Genomic DNA, 22,215 nt, shown 5'->3' with positions numbered 1-22,215 from the left:
TGCAAACATTTTTACATCATATTCTAGAAGGCAAATGGGCCGACATGAGCCACGTTCAGTTTTTACTTTGTCTGGTTTCAGCAAAAGACCAACCAATGATACACTTAGAGCAGGGGTGCCCACACTTTTTCTGCAGGCGAGCTACTTTTCAATTGACCAACTCGAGGGGATCTACCTCATTTATATATATTATTTATATTTATTTATTTATGAAAGAGACATTTTTGTAAACAAGTTAAATGTGTTTAATGATAATACAAGCATGTGTAACACATATAGATGTCTTTCTTTCACAAAGACAAGAATATAAGTTGGTGTATTACCTGATTAGGATGACTTGCATTGATTGGAATCAGACAGTAATGATGATAACGCCCACATTTTCAAATGGAGGAGAAAAAAACTTGTCCTTTCTGTACAATACCACATGAAAGTGGTTGGTTTTTGGCATCTAATTCATCCAGCTTCCATACACTTTACAAGAAAAACATTGGCGGCAAATTCCGTAGCTTGCTTGATTGACATTCACGGCACCCGAGGGTCTTGTGAGATGACGCTGGCTGCTGCCAGTTCATGATTATGAAAAAATGACAGAGAGGAAGGCGAGAAACACTTTTTATTTCAACAGACTTTCCTGCCATCCCTTCCGTCAAAACTCTAAAGGCCGACTGCACATTTCCTATCTTCACAATAAAAGCCCTGCTTCATGCTACCTGCGCTAACAAAATAAGAGTCTCGGAAAGCTGCCGTGCACAAGTGATGTGCACGCCAGCTTTCTGAGGGATCGCTTGTGCACGCCAGTTTTCCGAGACTCTGTATTTAGTTAGCGCAGGCAGCATGAAGCATGGCTTTTATTGTGAAGATAGGAAATGTGCAGTCGGCCTTTAGAGTTTTGACGGAAGGTACAGCGCGAGAGTCTGTTGAAATAAAAAGTGTTTCTCGCCTTCCTCTCGGTCATATTTTCATAATAATGATCTTGCAGCAGCCAGCGTCATCTCACAAGACCCTCCGGTACCGTGAATGTCATTTAAGTGACGTCTTGGTGAAGATTGATGATCACTAATTTTTAGGTCTATTTTTTTTAAAAGCCTGGCTGGAGATTGACTGACACACCCCACGCGGTCGACTGGTAGCTCGCGATCGACGTAATGGGCACCCTTGACTTAGAAGATCGAGGATAACTTTAATACAAGCTTAGATCTATTCAGAAAACTTTCCATTTCAGTGCCATGTTTAATGTTTTCTGAAACATATAGTTTCAAGTTCAAGTTTCAAGTTTCAACAATACCATATTACGATTACAATAGTCAATATCCATTTAAGGATGGTGGTAAGCCTCTGCCTTCCCGGTAAGGTTTATTCAGGTGTACTAGAGAGGAGGCTACGCCGGATAGTCGACCTTGGATTCAGGAGCAACGGTGTGGTTTTCGTCCTGGTCTCGGAACTGTGGACCAGTTCTGTACTCTCGGCAGGGTTCTTGAGGGTGCGTATGATTAGTGTCAGAGCTTGGTCCACACGAGTGAGGGAAGAGTGGATAATAGTGTGAGAGTCCATTCCATAGTGGATCTAACATAATAGTGAGAGTCCAGTCCATAGTGGATCTAATATAATCGTGAGAGTCCAGTCCATAGTGGATCTAACATAAAAGTGTGAGAGTTCAGTCCATAGTGGATCTAACATAATAGTGTGAGAGTCCAGTCCATAGTGGATCTAACATAATAGTGTGAGAATCCAGTCCATAGTGGATCTAACATAATAGTGTGAGAGTCCAGTCCATAGTGGATCTAACATAAAAGTGTGAGAGTTCAGTCCATAGTGGATCCAACATAATAGTGTGAGAGTCCAGTCCATAGTGGATCTAACATAATAGTGAGAGTCCAGTCCATAGTGGATCTAACATAAAAGTGTGAGAGTTCAGTCCATAGTGGATCTAACATAATAGTGTGAGAGTCCAGTCCATAGTGGATCTAACATAATGGTGTGAGAGTCCAGTCCATAGTGGATCTAACATAATAGTGTGAGAGTCCAGTCCATAGTGGATCTAACATAAAAGTGTGAGAGTTCAGTCCATAGTGGATCTAACATAATAGTGTGTGAGTCCAGTCCATAGTGGATCTAACATAATAGTGAGAGTCCAGTCCATAGTGGATCTAACATAATAGTGAGAGTCCAGTCCATAGTGGATCTAATATAATAGTGAGAGTCCAGTCCATAGTGGATCTAACATAATAGTGAGAGTCCAGTCCATAGTGGATCTAACATAATAATGAGAGTCCAGTCCATAGTGGATCTAATATAATAGTGAGAGTCCAGTCCATAGTGGATCTAACATAACAGTGTGAGAGTCCAGTCCATAGTGGATCCAACATAATAGTGAGAGTCTAGTCCATAATGGGGCCAGCATGAGATCATCTTGAGTGGAGACAGGTCAGCAGCACAGAGATGTCCCCAACTGATGCACAGATGAGTGGTCCACCCCGGGTCCCGACTTTGGACAGGTAGCGCCTTATCCGTGGTCCCTGAAACTGTGACCCCCCTCTCCACGAAGGAGCAGAAAAGAAACGGCAGATCAACTGGTCTAAAAGGGGGCTCTTTTTAAAGTATAAAAATAAGTTTTAAGTTGGGACTTAAATGCTTGTACTGAGGTAGCATCTCTAACTGTTACCGGGAGTACTATCTCAAAATCATTATGTCAAAATGTTTTTTCAAAAATGTATGTTCAATTTACATCAAGGGTCGTCTATTACCTGAATTTGTTATTCTTGTACGAGATACGAATGATGTATTTGAACACTATTTAAGGAATATCATTAGCTTGTCTTCAGGACTTGACTTTAGTCTGGCTTCAAACTTGCTTCATTTCTTTTGAGCAATAGAATAATTGGTAGGTAAAATTGTGATCCAGGCAGGGCAGATTTGATTTGTTTTTTATACAGCAGCTCATATTTCATCAGGAGAGTTCGACTGAGCGAGAGCAAAGATGCGAGGGGAAACCTAGTGGGAAAAACAAAAAAAAAAAACGCCTATTTTGCTGACGGACTCAATTTCTTGTTTACTTGGGGAGAAAAAAAAATGAACAGCAAGAGAAGGAAAAACCAGCCCGACTTCTCCGAATGAGGCCTAAGGAACGTCGACACATCAATAAGCAGACCCAGACTGCCACGGTGTGACATAAGAAGATATAGATTTTAATATCTTTATAAACATTTTTGTAGTCTTGGGTGAGGCCGCGCAGAAGAAGGGAATCATGGCGGCAAAGAAAGACACAAATGCCAAAACGAGAGAACGAGAAAAAGACACGAGTGACAACTGTGCATTGACAAATGACGCTTCTGAAAATATACCATGAAAAATGATTTGACCAAATAAAAGGGCTCCTGATTTAAGGAGCCAAAACCCTGTTATCATAATTGATGCCAGTGACATTTTTTTTTTCTCATGGTAAGACAGTAAGTGTTTATTATCAGCACTATTTTCTTGTTACATGGTCCTTTAGACGGAGGTACGTAAACTCCAGAAGTTCCATGTGGTTTTCCACCTCATTGGTCAGTCGGTCTAATCTGTACAGCATCCCTTTCAGACCCTGGTCCTGTATCGCCACAGCCCAGAACTAGGGTCTCACTTGACCCCCTTTTTTTTAATTCATGCTCCTTTAGAAATGTTCTTTTATATTGTATTCGACCACACCATTTATTTATCCACACATAGGTCTTTTTTTTCCCTTCTTCTTTGAAGTCTTGTATGCCGTCGAAGAGATTCAGAAAAAAAACAACTAATCCTCACATTGTCAGCAAAGGTCAGTTCTCAGCTCACCGGAGAACTGATAAAGCCCTCCTGCTGGGCCCCGCAGTACGGAGTCAACACTACCTAGCGTAGGTCCATTCCGTGTCTTAACAAAATGCAAAACGAACGAGCACAAAGTACAGACAGACGCACAGATTCCTCTTAAATGAAAATGGCAGTCCTCAGCATCGGACGGAGTAACAGTAGCAGCTTCAAATGCCAATGCTTTGGGGGGATAGTTAGCTTACGATGTTTGAGCTTGTTAATCACGGCCTTAAATCGGCAGTGGCTATATATTCCATGTTCTTGAAGGAATAGTAACATTCCCGGTCCGGGTAATGATTATTTATGCTCAAAGTTTCACTTCGGGACCCATTGATCGGATGGATGCCACAGGCGATCGAGCGATAATGCAGGCCCGCAGGCGAACACCACATCGGACTTGTACATGGCTTTCCTTGCCTTCCTCGTCACTTATTTGGTTGCTTGAGGTCCAGAGCTCGTACCGACACGAAAAAGACACGTGATAATGAAAGCTAGCTTCATTGGCAGTGCTCGCTCGGTCTACACGAATCCGCTGTCAGAACCCCTCACGATACTTGCCGTTGTGCTTTTCTGAATGGTTACGCTTCCTACATAACATGTACACTTAATCACACACACACACACTCATACACACACACACACACGTAAAGGACACACGGACCTCGTAGTGCAGGAACGAGAGGATGTTTTTGGGCTATATTGTTGTTTGTGACCTTTTACCAAAGCCTCTGTGGCTCAGCGGAGGATAAAGTCTGTGTTTGTTGTCAAGGCAACCACGAGGGCGTAGACGTGTATTAAAGGCTGGAATAAGGACGCCCCGTTGTTGGCTTGCAGAACCCCACTCGGGGGTCGAACAGTGGTCCGCGGAACACACTTGTGCTTCCTCCTGGTAACGGTGCCATCTGGCGAGGTGTGATCGTGTTTCCCTCCGTCGGAGAAATCCGGAGAAGAGTCCTCCTTGTCCGCCATGACCTCCTTCGAGTGGTGGACCTCATTGTCGTTCTTCCCCTTGCTCCCCCGGTTGCGGGTCTTCTGGCAGTTGCGAGGACGGCCGGGCCTGGAAGGGTGCACCACGTTGCTTTGGCCCCCGGGGCTCGCCACTACGCCCCGATTCATGGACGGTGGGCTGACTGTGCCGGACAAGTTGTTGGTCTGGGCTCTGGATTCAGAATTGGGCGAACAGTCGGAGAAGTCTTCCTTGCGAAGCTCCTTGAGGTCTTTCCCCACCAAATCAACAGGCGCCGTGCAACCCACAGAAGAGGTCGATCCCCTAAAACGTTTTAACCACTCCCATAGCGTGAGGGCCTTGCAGTCACAGGACCAGGGATTGTCGTTGAGGCGCAGGTATTCCAGGGCGGGAAGCATGCCCAGGCAGTCGCCCGAGAGCTGCACCAGGGAGTTGTTGAACAAGTAGAGGGTGGTGAGGCGTTTGAGATCGTGGAACGCCAGGTGGTGAACCCACTCGATCTGGTTCTGGTGCAGAAGGAGACGATCCAAGGACCGAAGACCCCTGAAAGTGTTCTGGTTGAGTCTCCACAGGTGGTTTCCGTGTAGGAACAAGTGGCTCAGGTTATGGAGGTCGGCAAATGTGTCATCTTGAAGGAACTTCAAATGATTTTGCTGTGGAGAAAAGAAGACACAAATGTGTTGGTTGTTAGTGGTCGTGTTTAAATACTTTTTTACTTCAAGTAAATAGTTCGTACGTGGATAAAACCACACACTTTTATAACATGTTCGACATTTGGACTGACTACAGATATATGACTAACAATTGGAATTTGTTATATATTGTATATATTATATAATGATATAATACAATAATATAATATATCAGTATATATGTGACACTGTATATCCATCCATCCATCTATTATCTACCACTTGTAGGGGGGTGCTGGAGCCTATCTCAGCTGGACAAGTCACCACCTCAACACAGCTAGACAACATTCACACTCACATTCACACACTAGGGACCATTTGGGTAGGATGCCACCCGACCGCCCCCCTAGGGAGGTGTTTAGGGCTTGTCAGACCGGCAGGAGGCCACGGAGAAGACCCAGGAAACGTTGGGAAGACTATGTCTCCCGGCTGTCCTGGGAACGCCTCGGGAGCTGGACGAAGTGGCTGGGGAGAGGGAAGTCTGGGCTTCCCTGCTTAGGCTGCTGCCCCCGCGACCCGACCTCGGATAAGCGGAAGAAGATGGATGGATGGATGGATGGATGGATGGATGGAGGGAGGGACAATTTTGGTGTTGCCAATCAACCTATCCCTAGATCATGTCTTTGGAGGTGGGAGGGGCCTATACTCAGGTGCATGTTGTTGGGGGTGGGAGGGGCCTATCCCTAGGTGCATGTCTTTGGGGGTGGGAGGGGCCTATCCCCAGGTGTATGTCTTTGGAGGTGGGAGGGGCCTATCCCTAGGTGCATGTCTTTGGAGGTGGGAGGGGCCTATTCCCAGACTACATCCTCCTCGGAAGAACCCACAAAAGTGCAAGGAAAACTCACACCCAGTGGGCAGGGAGAATTCATATCCAGTGGGACGCCAGTGACAATGCTGACTATGAGAAACCTTGGAGAGGACCTCAGATGTGGGCAACCCCCCCCCTCTAGGGGACCGAAAGCAATGGATGTCGAGCGGGTCTAACATGATACTGTGAAAGTTCAATCCATAGTGGCTCCAACACAACCGCGAGAGTTCAGTTCAAGCGGATCCAAGACAGCAGCGAGAGTCCTGTTCACAGGAAACCATCTCAAGCGGAGGCGGATCAGCAGCGTAGAGATGTCCCCAACCGATACACAGGCGAGCGGTCCATCCTGGGTCCCGACGCTGGACAGCCAGTACTTCATCCATGGTCATCGGACCGGACTCCCTCCACAAGGGAGGGGGGGGGGGACATAGGAGAAAGAAAAGAGGCGGCAGATCAACTGGTCTAAAAAGGAGGTCTATTTAAAGGCTAGAGGATACAGATGAGTTTTAAGGTGAGACTTAAATGCTTCTACTGAGGTGGCATCTCAAACTTTTACCGGGAGGGCATTCCAGCGTACTGGAGCCTGAACGGAAAACGCTCTATAGCCCGCAGACTTTTTTTTGGCTCTAGGAATCACTAATAAACCGGAGTCTTTTGAACGCAGAGTTCTTGCCGGGACATATGGTACAATACAATCGGCAAGATAGGATGGAGCTAGACCGTGTAGTATTTTATACGTAAGTAGTAAAACCTTAAAGTCACATCTTAAGTGCACAGGAAGCCAGTGCAGGTGAGCCAGTACAGGCGTAATGTGATCAGACTTTCTTGTTCTTGTCAAAAGTCTAGCAGCCGCATTTTGTACCAACTGTAATCTTTTAATGCTAGACATGGGGTGACCCGAAAATAATACGTTACAGTAATCGAGACGAGACGTAACAAACGCATGGATAATGATCTCGGCGTCTTTAGTGGACAAAATGGAGCGAATTTTAGCGATATTACGGAGATGAAAGAAGGCCGTTTTAGTAACGCTTTTAATGTGTGCCTCAAAGGAGAGAGTTGGGTCGAAGATAATACCCAGATTTTTTACCGAGTCACCTTGTTTTATTATTTGGTTGTCAAATGTTAAAGTTGAATTATTAAATAGAGGTCGGTGTCCAGCAGGACCGATAATCAGCATTTCCGTTTTTTTGGCGTTAAGTTGCAAAAAATGAGCGGACATCCTTTGTTTAATTTCATTAAGACACGCCTCCAGCTGACTACAATCCGGCGTGTTGGTCAGCTTTAGGGGCATGTAGAGTTGGGTGTCATCAGCATAACCGTGAAAGCTAATACCGTATTTGCTCATGACGTCACCTAGCGGAAGCATGTAGATGCTGAAGAGTACAGGGCCTAGGACCATATTAAATATGTTTTCCATACGGCGTCTGTGCAACTAGTTGCTCTTGATCCGTGTGAGTGACCCACTGCACACCCCCGTTGGCCCCAATAAACCGAGTATTTGATCTGGACTCGAGCAAAGTGTGAAAAACTAATGAGCCGCGTTGGGTGAATAATAATGACTTCCAGCCACATTGGAGAGAAAATGGGAGACAACATCTTGGCTTCAGCCTGCGAAAGAAATGAAACGGGTTGAGTTTCATTGAGTTTTCATTTCAGCGAACAACAGTTCGCTGACTTTGTAAAATGGGACCGCCTCACCAATCCAGTCTTTACCCTGAAGACTAAAAGCCGAGGTACGCCGATGAACTGATCTAGGATGATTATTCCTAAGTGACGACAACATAGATATTGTGAAAGTGCTTGACGTACCTGTAAATGGAGATATTGCAGGCTTCTTAATCCCTGGAAGATATTATTGGGAAGTGAGCTGAGTCCGCAGCGGTACAGGTGCAGAGCACTGAGTCGATTCAACCCGCGGAAGGTGTCTTCAGCCAGGGACCGCAGGTGGCGGTTGTCTCCCAAATCCAGCTCCTCCAGCTGGGTGAAGCCGTGGAAGGTGGAGGGCTCGATGTAGGTGATGTTGTTGGAGTAGATCCAGAGGGTCACCGTCTGGCTGCTGAAGTGGCCTTGAAGTAGCCGGTGAATCTTATTGTTCTGGAGGAAGATGCGTTCGCTGTCGGGTGGGATGCCTTCAGGGACAGACAGGAAGTTGTGCGCCTGGCAGGAGACGGTGCTCGGGGCCGTGTAGCAGATGCAGTGGTGGGGACAGGACCAGGAGAACTCCAGGCCACACAGGACCAGCAGGAACTCCAGTCCACACCCTGCAATGGACCACAGGAAACCACCATGTTAGAATCCGCTTTCTGGCTGACGGAGTCGACTATGCACAGATGAAATGGGAACATGTCCCACATGGCCGACATTTACCCAGTCTTTGTTGAACAAACATAAGGGTTGTATATCACTGCCTGAAGGCCCCGCATGTCAACAGAATAAACAACAACAACTGCTCCAATGAGTCTGAATTAGTCAACAACACCCATACAAATATTCCATTTAGAGAGTTCCCCTTTTTGAAGACGATCCGTTGTCAAACTGTCTTGGTTCTGAAATAATAATGCATCAAAATCTGAGTCTTTGTGAATTATTGAATTAAATAAGGCTGTAATTACCTCATCTAAAATATTCCATTTTGCAACTGTTTTTTAAAAATTATGCATATTTTCAGTTTTTCCCCCATCAGAAAAAATGTTGTTTTTTATTTTACAAAAAGCATAAAACATTAAAAAACAACAACATTGCTTTTTTGTGAAAACTCTGTATCGATGAAGCTAGTAAAAATTGAAAACGTTGAAAGTTTAGTGTGAGTTTTGAGGGGAAAAAAATGCCATAGTTCCAAAATAATAATGCATCAAAATCTGAGTTTTTGTGAATTATTGAATTAATTAAGGCTGTAATTACCTCATCTAAAATATTCCATTTGGCAACTCGTTTTTGGAAATTATGCATATTTTCAGTTTTTCCCCCATCAGAAAAAAATGTGTTTTTTATTTTACAAAAAGCATAAAATATTTAAAAAAAACAACATTGCTTTTTTAGGAAAACTCTGTATCTATGAAGCTAGTAAAAATTGAAAACGTTGAAAGTTTAGTGTGAGTTTTGGAGGGGAAAAAAATGCCATAGTTCCAAAATAATAATGCATCAAAATCAGTGTTTTTGTGAAATATTGACTTAATTAAGGCTGTAATTACCTCATCCAAAGTATTCCATTTTGCAACTCGTTTTTGGAAATTAGTCATATTTTGTGTGTTTTCCATCACAGAAAATGTTTTTTCTTTTTTTTTTTTTTTTTTTTAACAAAAAGAGCTCTAAACATTGCAAATATGTAAAAACTTTTTATCTGTGGATAGGTCTGAAGCTAGTGAGTAATTTAAAGCGTTGAAAGTTTAGTAAAAAAATAATAATATTTGATTTACTTCTTTCACTATTTTGAGTGCGACCATTTTTCGTCACTGAGGAGAGATAGTTTGAGTTTTTGGAAGAAAACTGTCATAGTTCCAAAATAATAATGCATCAAAATCTGAGTTTTTGTGAAATATTGAATTAATTAAGGCTGTAATTACCTCATCTAAAATATTCCATTTTGCAACTCGTTTTTGGAAATTATATATATTTTCAGTTTTTCCCCCATCAGAAAAAATTTTGTTTTTTATTTTAAAAAAGGATAAAACATTAAAAAACAACAACATTGCTTTTTTGTGAAAACTTTGTATCTATGAAGCTAGTAAAAATGGAAAACGTTGAAAGTTTAGTGTGAGTTTTGGAAGGGAAAAATGCCATAGTTCCAAAATAATAATGCATCAAAATCAGTGTTTTTGTGAATTATTGACTTAATTAAGGCTGTAATTACCTCATCCAAAGTATTCCATTTTGCGACTCGTTTTTGGAAATTATTCATATTTTGTGTGTTTTCCATCAAAGAAAATGTTTTTGTTCATTTTCTTTTTAACAAAAAGAGCTCTAAACATTGCAAATATGTAAAAACTTTTTATCTGTGGATAGGTCTGAAGCTAGTGAGTACTTTAAAGCGTTGAAAGTTTAGTAAAAAAATAATAATATTTGATTTACTTCTTTCACTATTTTGAGTGCGACCATTTTTCGTCACTGAGGAGAGATAGTTTGAGTTTTTGGAAAAAAACGGTCATAGTTCCAAAGTAGTAATGCATCAAAATATGAGTTTTTGTGACTTATTGAATCAATTAAGGCTGTAATTACCTCATCTAAAATATTCCATTTGGCAACTCGTTTTTGGAAATTATGCATATTTTCTGTTTTTCCCGCCAGAAAAAATGTTGTTTTTTATTTTAAAAAAAGCATAAAACATTAAAAAACAACAACATTGCTTTTTTGTGAAAACTTTGTATCTATGAAGCTAGTAAAAATTGAAAACGTTGAAAGTTTAGTGTGAGTTTTGGAGGGGAAAAAAATGCCATAGTTCCAAAATAATAATGCATCAAAATCAGTGTTTTTGTGAATTATTGACTTAAATAAGGCTGTAATTACCTCATCCAAAGTATTCCATTTTGCAACTCGTTTTTGGAAATTAGTCATATTTTGTGTGTTTTCCATCACAGAAAATGTTTTTGTTAATTTTTTTTTTAAACAAAAAGAGCTCTAAACATTGCAAATATGTAAAAACTTTTTATCTGTGGATAGGTCTGAAGCTAGTGAGTAATTTAAAGCGTTGAAAGTTTAGTAAAAAAAAATAAATATTTGATTTATTTATATCACTGTTTTGAGTGCGACCATTTTTCGTCACTGAGGAGAGATAGTTTGAGTTTTTGGAAAAAAACTGTCATAGTTCCAAAATAATAATGCATCAAAATCTGAGTTTTTGTGAATCATTGAATTAATTAAGGCTGTCATGACCTCATCTAAAATATTCCATTTTGCAACTCGTTTTTGGAAATTATGCATATTTTCTGTTTTTCCCCCATCAGAAAAAATGTTGTTTTTTATTTTAAAAAAGGATAAAACATTAAAAAACAACAACATTGCTCTTTTGTGAAAACTTTGTATCTATGAAGCTAGTAAAAATTGAAAACGTTGAAAGTTTAGTGTGAGTTTTGGAGGGGAAAAAATGCCATAGTTTCAAAATAATAATGCATCAAAATCAGTGTTTTTGTTAATTATTGACTTAATTAAGGCTGTAATTACCTCATCCAAAGTATTTCATTTTGCAACTCGTTTTTGGAAATTAGTCATATTTTGTGTGTTTTCCATCACAGAAAATGTTTTTTTTTTTTTTTTTTTTTAACAAAAAGAGCTCTAAACATTGCAAATACGTAAAAACTTTTTGTCTGTCGATAGGTCTGAAGCTAGTGAGTACTTTAAAGCGTTGAAAGTTTAGTAAAAAAATAATAATATTTGATTTACTTATATCACTATTTTGAGTGCGACCATTTTTCGTCACTGAGGAGAGATAGTTTGAGTTTTTGGGAAAAAACTGTCATAGTTCCGAAATTCCAGGAAGTTCCTATGGAAATGAAACGGACATTTATCCGAGTTGCACAACTCTCGCGTTTTTCAACCTATTCAAACCATTCCAACATCAACACATTTCACCATTCTGGAAATTCCAACTATAATTTTTCCAAGTTCAATTAAATTCCAGGATTTTCCAGAATTCCTGCCCTATTTCTACCCTTTTTTCTGGCTAATACTACCCCTACATTTTTCCCGACGAATTTCCACCGTTCCACTGTCAAAACATTCGTCTTAATGAAGAAAAAAATAAAAAGTTGTTTTTTCGAACTGGAAAAATTCCCAGTTTTCCCAATTCCAGGAATTCCATAATACCATTTCTTAATCTAACATGTTACTACATCATTATTTCTCGACTGGTTTCAACTTATTCAGACCATTCAAGTTTTTTAAACATTTTCCCCAAAAATTATAGCTTTTTCTGAAATTCCAGGAAGTTCCTATGGAAATGAAAGGGACATTTTTCCAAGTTGCACAACTCCCACATTTTTCAGCATATTCAAACCATTTCAACATCAACACATTTCACTATTCTGGAAATTCCAACTATCATTTTTCCAAGTTCAAATACATACGAGGATTTTCCAGAATTCCTGCCCTATTTCCACCCTTTTTTCTGGAGACTACTCCTCCCACATTTTTCCAACGCATTTCCACCGTTCCACCGTAAAAACATTCCTCTTAATGAAAAAAAAAAACTTAATTGATTTTTGAACTGGAAAAATTCCGGTTTTCCTGAAATTCCAGGAATTCCGTAATACCATTTCTCAATTCAACATGTTGCTACATCAACATTTCTCCACTCATTTGAACAATTCCAACACCAACTATTTCAAATCATTCAGACCATTCAAGTTTAGTTTTTTTCCACAATTATCAAAAAAATTACAGTTTTTCCCGAAATTCCTGGAAGTTCCTACTGAAACGAATGGGACATTTTTCCAAGTTGCACAACTCTCACGTTTTTCAACCTATTCAAACCATTCCAACATCAACATATTTCACCATTCTGGAAATTCCAACTATCATTTTTCCAAGTTCAAAAAAATTCCAGGATTTTCCAGAATTCCTGCCCTATTTCTACCCTTTTTTCTGGCTAATACTAACAAATTTCCACCGTTCCACTGTCAAAACATTCCTCTTAATGAAGAAAAAAATAAAAAGTTGTTTTTTCGAACTGGAAAAATTCCCAGTTTTCCCAATTCCAGGAATTCCATAATACCATTTCTTTATCTAACATGTTACTACATCATTATGTCTCGACTGATTTCAACGTATTCAGACCATTCAGGTTTTTTAAACATTTTCCAAAAAATTCCAGCTTTTTCTGAAATTCCAGGAAGTTCCTCTGGAAATGAATGGGACATTTTTCCAAGTTGCACAATTTCCACATTTTTCAACCTATTCAAACCATTCCAACATCAACACATTTCACCATTCTGGAAATTCCAACTATCATTTTTCCAAGTTCAAATACATACCAGGATTTTCCAGAATTCCTGCCCTTTTTCCACACTTTTTTCTGGAGACTACTCCTCCCACATTTTTCTAACGCATTTCCACCGTTCCACTGTCAAAACATTTCTCTTAATGAAGAAAAAAAAAACTTAATTGATTTTTGAACTGGAAAAATTCCGGTTTTCCTGAAATTCCAGGAATTCCGTAATACCATTTCTCAATTCAACATGTTACTACGTCAACATTTCTCCACTCATTTGAACAATTCCAACACCAACTATTTCAAATTATTCAGACCATTCAGGTTTAGTTTTTTTCCACAATTATCAAAAAAATTACAGTTTTTCCCGAAATTCCAGGAAGTTCCTCTGGAAATGAATGGGACATTTTTCCAAGTTGCTCAATTCCCCAATTTTTCAACCTATTCAAACCATTCCAACATCAACATATTTCACCATTCTGGAAATTCCAACTATCATTTTTCCAAGTTCAAATAAAATCCAGGATTTTCCAGAATTCCTGCCCTATTTCTACCCTTTTCTCTGGCTAATACTAACGAATTTCCACCGTTCCACTGTCAAAACATTCCTCTTAATGAAGAAAAAAATAAAAAGTTGTTTTTTTGAACTGGAAAAATTCCCAGTTTTCCCAATTCCAGGAATTCCATAATACCATTTCTTAATCTAACATGTTACTACATCATTATTTCTCGACTGATTTCAACTTATTCAGACCTTTCAAGTTTTTTTAAAAATTTTCCCCAAAAAATTACAGCTTTTTCTGAAATTCCAGGAAGTTCCTCATGAACTTTTCCAAGTTGCACAATTCCCCAAATTTTTCAACCTACTCAAACCATTTCAACATCAACACATTTCACCGTTTTGGAAAAATAATTTTTCCAAGTTCAAATACATACCAGGATTTTCCCAAATTCCTGCCCCATTTCCACCCTTTTTTCTGCCGACTACTCCTTCCACATTTTCCCCAATGAATTTCCACCATTCCATTGTCAAAACATTCCTCTTAATGAAGAAAAAAAATAAACATTTGTTTTTTTGAACTGGAAAAATTCCCAGTTTTCCCAATTCCAGGAATTCCATAATACCATTTCTTAATCTAACATGTTACTACTTCATTATTTCTCGACTGATTTCAACTTATTCAGACCATTCAAGTTTTTTAAACATTTTCCCAAAAATTACAGCTTTTTCTGAAATTCCAGGAAGTTCCTCTGGAAATGAATGGGACATTTTTCCAAGGTGCACAATTCCAAATTTTTTCAACCTATTCAAACCATTCCAACATCAACATATTTCACCATTCTGGAAATTCCAACTATCATTTTTCCAAGTTCAAATAAATTCCAGGATTTTCCAGAATTCCTGCCCTATTTCTACCCTTTTTTCTGGCTAATACTACCCCTACATTTTCCCCAACTAATTTCCACCGTTCCACTGTCAAAACATTCCTCTTAATGAAGAAAAAAATAAAAAGTTGTTTTTTCGAACTGGAAAAATTCCCAGTTTTCCCAATTCCAGGAATTCCATAATACCATTTCTTAATCTAACATGTTACTACATCATTATTTCTCGACTGATTTCAACTTATTCAGACCATTCAAGTTTTTTAAACATTTTCCCCAAAAATTACAGCTTTTTCTGAAATTCCAGGAAGTTCCTCTGGAAATGAATGGGACATTTTTCCAAGTTGCACAATTTCCACATTTTTCAGCATATTCAAACCATTCCAACATCAACATATTTCACCATTCTGGAAATCCCAACTATCATTTTTCCTAGTTCAAATACATACTTTTCCAGAATTCCTGCCCTATTTCCACCCTTTTTTCTGGAGACTACTCCTCCCACATTTTTCCAACGCATTTCCACCGTTCCACTGTCAAAACATTCCTCTTAATGAAGAAAAAAAAAAACGAATTTTTTTTTTCAACTTGAAAAATTCCGGTTTTCCCGAAATTCCAGGAATTCCGTAATACCATTTCTCAATTCAACATGTTGCTACATCAACATTTCTCCACTCATTTGAACAATTCCAACACCAACTATTTCAACTCATTCAGACCATTCAAGTTTTTTTTTTTTTTCAAAAATTTCCCAAAAATTACAGCTTTTCCCGAAATTCCTGGAAGTTCCTACTGAAATGAATGGGACATTTTTCCAAGTTGCACAATTCCCAAATTTTTCAACCTATTCAAACCATTCCAACATCAACATATTTCACCATTCTGGAAATTCCAACTATCATTTTTCCAAGTTCAAATAAATTCCAGGATTTTCCAGAATTCCTGCCCTATTTCTACCCTTTTTTCTGGCTAATACTAACGAATTTCCACCGTTCCACTGTCAAAACATTCCTCTTAATGAAGAAAAAAATAAAAAGTAGTTTTTTCGAACTGGAAAAATTCCCAGTTTTCCCAATTCCAGGAATTCCATAATACCATTTCTTAATCTAACATGTTACTACATCATTATTTCTCGACTGATTTCAAATTATTCAGACCTTTCAAGTTTTTTAAACATTTTCCCCAAAAATTACAGCTTTTTCTGAAATTCCAGGAAGTTCCTCTGGAAATGAATGGGACATTTTTCCAAGTTGCACAATTCCCAAATTTTTCAACCTATTCAAACTATTTCAACATCAACACATTTCACCATTCTGGGAATTCCAACTATCATTTTTCCAAGTTCAAATACATACTTTTTCAGAATTCCTGCCCTATTTCCACCCTTTTTTCTGGAGACTACTCCTCCCACATTTTTCCAACGCATTTCCACCGTTCCACTGTCAAAACATTCCTCTTAATGAAGAAAAAAAAAACGTAATTTTTTTTCAACTTGAAAAATTCCGGTTTTCCCGAAATTCCAGGAATTCCGTAATACCATTTCTCAATTCAACATGTTGCTACATCAACATTTCTCCACTCATTTGAACAATTCAAACACCAACTATTTCAAATTATTTAGACCATTGAAGTTTAGTTTTTTTCCACAATTATCAAAAAAATTACAGTTTTCCCGAAATTCCTGGAAGTTCCTACTGAAATGAATGGGACATTTTTCCGAGTTGCACAACTCTCACGTTTTTCAACCTATTCAAACCATTCCAACATCAACATATTTCACCATTCTGGAAATTCCAACTATCATTTTTCCAAGTTCAAATAAATTCCAGGATTTTCCAGAATTCCTGCCCTATTTCTACCCTTTTTTCTGGATAATACTACCCTTACATTTTTCCCAACGAATTTCCACCATTCCACTGTCAAAACATTCCTCTTAATGAAGAAAAAAAAAAATATGTTTTTTTGAACTGGAAAAATTCCCAGTTTTCCCAATTCCAGGAATTCCATAATACCATTTCTTAATCTAACATGTTACTACATCATTATTTCTCCACTGATTTCAAATTATTCAGACCATTCAAGTTTTTTAAACATTTTCCCCAAAAATTACAGCTTTTTCTGAAATTCCTGGAAGTTCCTACTGAAATGAATGGGACATTTTTCCGAGTTGCACAACCCTCACATTTTTCAACCTATTCAAACCATTCCAACATCAACATATTTCACCATTCTGGAAATTCCAACTATCATTTTTCCAAGTTCAAATACATACCAGGATTTTCCAGAATTCCTGCCCTATTTCTACCCTTTTTTCTGGCTAATACTAACCCTACATTTTTCCCAACGAATTTCCACCGTTCCACTGTCAAAACATTCCTCTTAATGAAGAAAAAAATAAAAAGTTGTTTTTTTGAACTGGAAAAATTCCCAGTTTTCCCGAAATTCCAGGAATTCCGTAATACCATTTCTCAATTCAACATGTTACTATGTCAACATTTCTCCACTCATTTGAACAATTCCAACACCAACTATTTCAAATTATTCAGACCATTCAAGTTTAGTTTTTTTCCACAATTACCAAAAAAATTACAGTTTTTCCCGAAATTCCAGGAAGTTCCTCTGGAAATGAATGGGACATTTTTCCAAGTTGCACAATTCCCCAATTTTTCAACCTATTCAAACCATTCCAACATCAACATATTTCACCATTCTGGAAATTCCAACTATCATTTTTCCAAGTTCAAATACATACCAGGATTTTCCAAAATTCCTGCCCCATTTCCACCCTTTTTTCTGCCGACTACTCCTTCCACATTTTTCCCAACGTATTTCAACCATTCCACTGTCAAAACATTCCTCTTAATGAAGAAAAAAAATTAAAAGTTCTTTTTTCGAACTGGAAAAATTGCCAGTTTTCCCAATTCCAGGAATTCCATAATACCATTTCTTAATCTAACATGTTACTACATCATTATTTCTCGACTGATTTCAACTTATTCAGACCATTCAAGTTTTTTAAACATGTTCCCAAAAATTACAGCTTTTTCTGAAATCTGGAACTTTTCCAAGTTGCACAATTCCCCAAATTTTTCAACCTATTCAAACCATTCCAACATCAACACATTTCACTCATCCTGGACATTCAAACTAAAACTTTTCCCAAGTTCCAAACCTAAAATCTTGGTGTCCCTGGCAATTCAAAGTCTTCAACATTCAAACTATTTCAGTGTTTAAACGACTCCAACTCTCAAACCGTTTCTACATTCGTCCTACATCCCATTAGCATTTCAGTTCAGCGTCAGCTCTTCAACATTCAAACCATTCTTACGTTCGTACTACATTCTGTCAGCATTTCAGTTCAGTTCCACTTCAAGAATTTGAACATTCACACGTAATTCCTTCAGGAATGGTGTCTTCTGAGTTTGTAAACCCTGCCAGTAGGCAACCTGAAGCATTGTTCACATGGTTGACAACTGTCAAACTGTGTGTCGCTATACTAAAATATTGTCTATCAAACCATAGATAAAGTTTGACCCCAAGAATAAGGTTCTACCCAACAAGAACATGGTTTCTTTCTCTTAGTCGCCTGCTTTCTATCTCAATCTTCCTCTCTTTTTGCCATTTCTTTGGAGACGTATCAAGCGTGGCTTCGACCGACTAAGTAAATAGGTTTGCCTTGCTCTTGGGAAATATAGCTTTGCTTTATTTTTTCAAACAAGAAACAGTACCTTTTTTTTTTTCAACCTGGCAACTGAGGTGGATCTTTCAAATTAGTATCCTTAGCATCCTGGGTTCAATCCTGGGCTCGGAATCTTTCTGTGCGGGGTTTGCATATTCTCCTGCGTGGGCTTCCTCCCACCTCCAAAGACATGCACCTGGGGGTAGGCCCCTCCCACCTCCAAAGACATGCACCTGGGGATAGGCCCCTCCCACTTCCAAAGACATGCACCTGGGGATATGTTGACTGGCAACACTAAATGGTCCCTAGTGTGTGAATGTTGTCAATCTGTGTTGGCCCTGTGATGAGGTGGCGACTTGTCCGCCCGATTGTAGCTGAGATGGGCTCCAGAGCCCCCCACCACCCCGAAGGGAATAAGCGGTAGGAAATGGATGGATGGGTACACATAATATGAATTAAATCGATGTAATCATCGTAGTACGGACCAGATACACTCTTGTACTTGGTATAAAACTCATTTGTATACTCTAGCCTTTAAATAGACTCCCTTTTTAGACCAGTTGATCTGCCGTTTCTTTTCTTTTTCTCCTATGTCCCACTCTCCCTTGTGGAGGGAGTCCGGTCCGATCCGGTGACCATGTACTGCTTGCCTGTGTATCTGCGCTGCTGATCCGCCTCCGCTTGGGATGGTTTCCTGCTGGCTCCGCTGTGAACGGGACTCTCGCTTCTGTGTTGGATCCGCTTTGGACTGGACTCTCGCGACTGTGTTGGATCCATTGTGGATTGCACTTTCACAGTATCATGTTAGACCCGCTCGACAACCATTGCTTTCCTCCTCTCCAAGGTTCTCATAGTCATCATTGTCACCGACGTCCCACTGGGTGTGAGTTTTCCTTGCCCTTATGTGGGCCTACCGAGGATGTCGTAGTGGTTTGTGCAGCCCTTTGAGACACTAGTGATTTAGGGCTATATAAGTAAACATTGATTGATTGATTGATCATTACAGCGGATGTCAGACAGAGCATTGAATGTGTAGTTCAAGCACGGACAGGAAGACCCCGACCAGGATCCACAGAGCCACATCCTCTCTTACCGCGATAACACTTTTATCTTGATGCTCTTTTTGCTGATGTGAGGCCGCGGGTCAGTTGCCAACTCCATTTGATTGCGTGCCTGACAGCTAATTGCACTTGAAACAGACTGGCGGAGCTTGTTGTGACACAAAGGGAACAGGCGCCATTAATAATGCATCCTAAGATAGCTGCCCTCCACCGACACAGGCGACGACATCGTCTGATGCCATTTGTGCTAATTGTTTTGGATTCCGCCATTTGCCGCCACTTGTAACTGTTTGTCAGCGTCAACACAGAGCCAAATAAAGCTGTGTGTAAACAAGCTGGCCAGTTAACGGGGTGATAGCTTCCTGCCATAAACTTGTGCGTGCCAGCAATGACTTCATGGGTTAGGAATATATACAGACGGTGTATAGTTAGCAGTCACAAGTCAATTCAGACTTGACCCCCTGCTGAGGAACCAGGGCTTATGTAAAGCTGTTGTGGAGCAAAGGTCACCGCCTCTGTCCATGGTGCTGAGGACAGAGCACCATCAGACAGGGGGGGGCGTGGCAGTGCTGATGGCGAAACACGGCTGGCAGGTGAATAGATTTCACAGGTGATACGTGAAAAATAGTATAGTATACGTGTAAAAGATGTCTATGCAGGAGCTGGTCTGAGAAGTAAGATATGTTGTTAATATTTAGTGTTTTATTGTTCATAGTTTATATTTTTAATCTCACTTTATTTATTTTCATTAACATTTTGTGTTTCCCATTCTTTAAAAAACTGTAAAATTCCATTCCTTTTTTTTTGAAGTGGTCTGGAGCACCTTTTTTTTTAATTTTATCAGACATTGTGAGTTTTGGTATTAAAAGGGACCAAACACACATACTGTACAGCAGATTTTTACCTGATAATACATCATATTGTAGGTGTTTATTACACTTGGCCTTCATATTTTGCTGTAATTTAAATTTTTGTTGTGTTTTAATTGATTGTAAAATATGTCTGTGGAGGAGCTGGTGTGAGAAGTAAGATATGTTGTTAATATTCAGTGTTTTATTGTTCATAGTTAATATTTTTAGTCACATTTTTTATTTATTTTCATGTACATTTTGGGTGTCCCATTCAGTAAAAAACTGTAACATGACATTCCTTTTTTTTTAAGTGGTCTGGAGCACCTTTTTTTGAATTCTATCAGACATTGTGAGTTTTGCTATTAAAAGGGACCAAACACACATACTGTACAGCAGATTTTTACCTGATAATACATCATATTGTAGGTGTTTATTACACTTGGCCTTCATATTTTGCTGTATTTTAAATTTTAGTTGTGTTTTAATTGATTGTAAAATATGTCTGTGGAGGAGCTAGTCTGAGAAGTAAAATATGTTTTTAATATTCAGTGTTTTATTGTTCATAGTTCATATTTTTTATCAAAGTTTTTTTTCGTGTACATTTTGGGTGTCCCATTCAGTAAAAAACTGTAAAATTCCATTCCTTTTTTTTTTTAGGTGGCCTGGACACCTTTTTTGAATTCTATCAGACATTGTGACTTTTGGTATTAAAAGGGACCAAACACACATACTGTACAGCAGATTTTTACCTGATAATACATCATATTATTGGTGTTTATTACACTTGGCTTTCATATTTTACTGTATTTTAAATTTTAGTTGTGTTTTAATTGATTGTAAAATGTGTCTGTGGAGGAGCTGGTCTGAGAAGTAAAATATGTTGTTAAAATTCAGTGTTTTATTGTTCATAGTTAATATTTTTTATCACATTTTTTTTTATTTCCGTGTACATTTTGGGTGTCCCATTCAGTAAAAAAACTGTAAAATTCCATTCCTTTTTTTTAACTTTTTTTAATTCTATCAGACATTGTGACTTTTGCTATTAAAAGGGACCAAACACACATACTGTACAGCAGATTTTTACCTGATAATACATCATATTGTAGGTGTTTATTACACTTGGCCTTCATATTTTGCTGTATTTTTAACATTTCAGTTGTGTTTTAATTGATTGTAACATATGTCTGTGGAGGAGCTGGTCTGAGAAGTAAAATATGTTGTTGATATTCAGTGTTTTATTGTTCATAGTTAATATTTTTTATCCCATTTTTTTTTATTTTCATGTACATTCTGGGTGTCCCATGTCCCTTTTTTTTTGAAGTGGTTTGTCCTAACTTTTTTGAATTCTATCAGACATTGTGAGTTTTGGTATTAAAAGGGACCAAACACACATACTGTACAGCAGATTTTTACCTAATAATACATCATATTGTAGGTGTTTATTACACTTGGCCTTCATATTTTGCTGCATCTTAAATTTTAGTTGTGTTTTGATTGTAAAATATGTCTGTGGAGGAGCTAGTCTGAGAAGTAAAATATGTTGTTAATATTCAGTGTTTTATTGTTCATAGTTAATATTTTTTTGTCACTTTTTTTTATTTTCATGTACATTTTGGGTGTCCCATTCAGTAAAAAAAACTGTAAAATTCCATTCCTTTTTTTTTTTTAGGTGGTCTGGAGCACCGTTTTTGAATTATATCATACATTGTGAATTTTGGTATTAAAAGGGACCAAACACACATACTGTACAGCAGATTTTTACCTGATAATATATCATATTGTAGGTGTTTATTACACTTGGTCTTCATATTTTGCTGTATTTTACATTTTAGTTGTGTTTTAATTGATTGTAGAAGGTACACAACGATGGAGGAGCTGTTCTGAGAAGTAAAATCTATTCATATGTTGTTAATATTCAGTGTTTTATTGTTCATAGTTCATATTTTTAATCACACTTTCTTTATTTTCGTGTGTATTTTGGGTGTCCCATTCAGTAAAAAACTGTAAAATTCCATTCCATA

The 22,215-nt window shown here is 38.6% G+C and overlaps 1 protein-coding gene across 1 annotated transcript in view; it reads right to left on the bottom strand.

Moving 5' to 3' along the window:
* Positions 1-3,193: 3,193 nt before the first annotated feature.
* Positions 3,194-22,215, bottom strand: part of rtn4rl1b (reticulon 4 receptor-like 1b) — a 383,945-nt gene continuing 364,923 nt past the window's right edge. The window contains exons 2-3 of the mRNA XM_061878120.1: positions 8,108-8,559; positions 3,194-5,448 (exon numbers count right to left, since the gene is read on the bottom strand). Of these exons, the coding sequence (XP_061734104.1) occupies positions 4,564-5,448; positions 8,108-8,559 (1,337 nt within the window). The 3' untranslated portion in view covers positions 3,194-4,563. The remainder of the gene's footprint in view (positions 5,449-8,107; positions 8,560-22,215) is intronic.

The sequence above is a fragment of the Nerophis ophidion genome, linkage group LG18 (assembly GCF_033978795.1).
Source record: "Nerophis ophidion isolate RoL-2023_Sa linkage group LG18, RoL_Noph_v1.0, whole genome shotgun sequence".
Lineage (NCBI taxonomy): Eukaryota > Metazoa > Chordata > Actinopteri > Syngnathiformes > Syngnathidae > Nerophis > Nerophis ophidion.
Note: the sequence above shows the minus strand (reverse complement) of the source record. Positions and strands in the feature narration are given on the sequence as shown.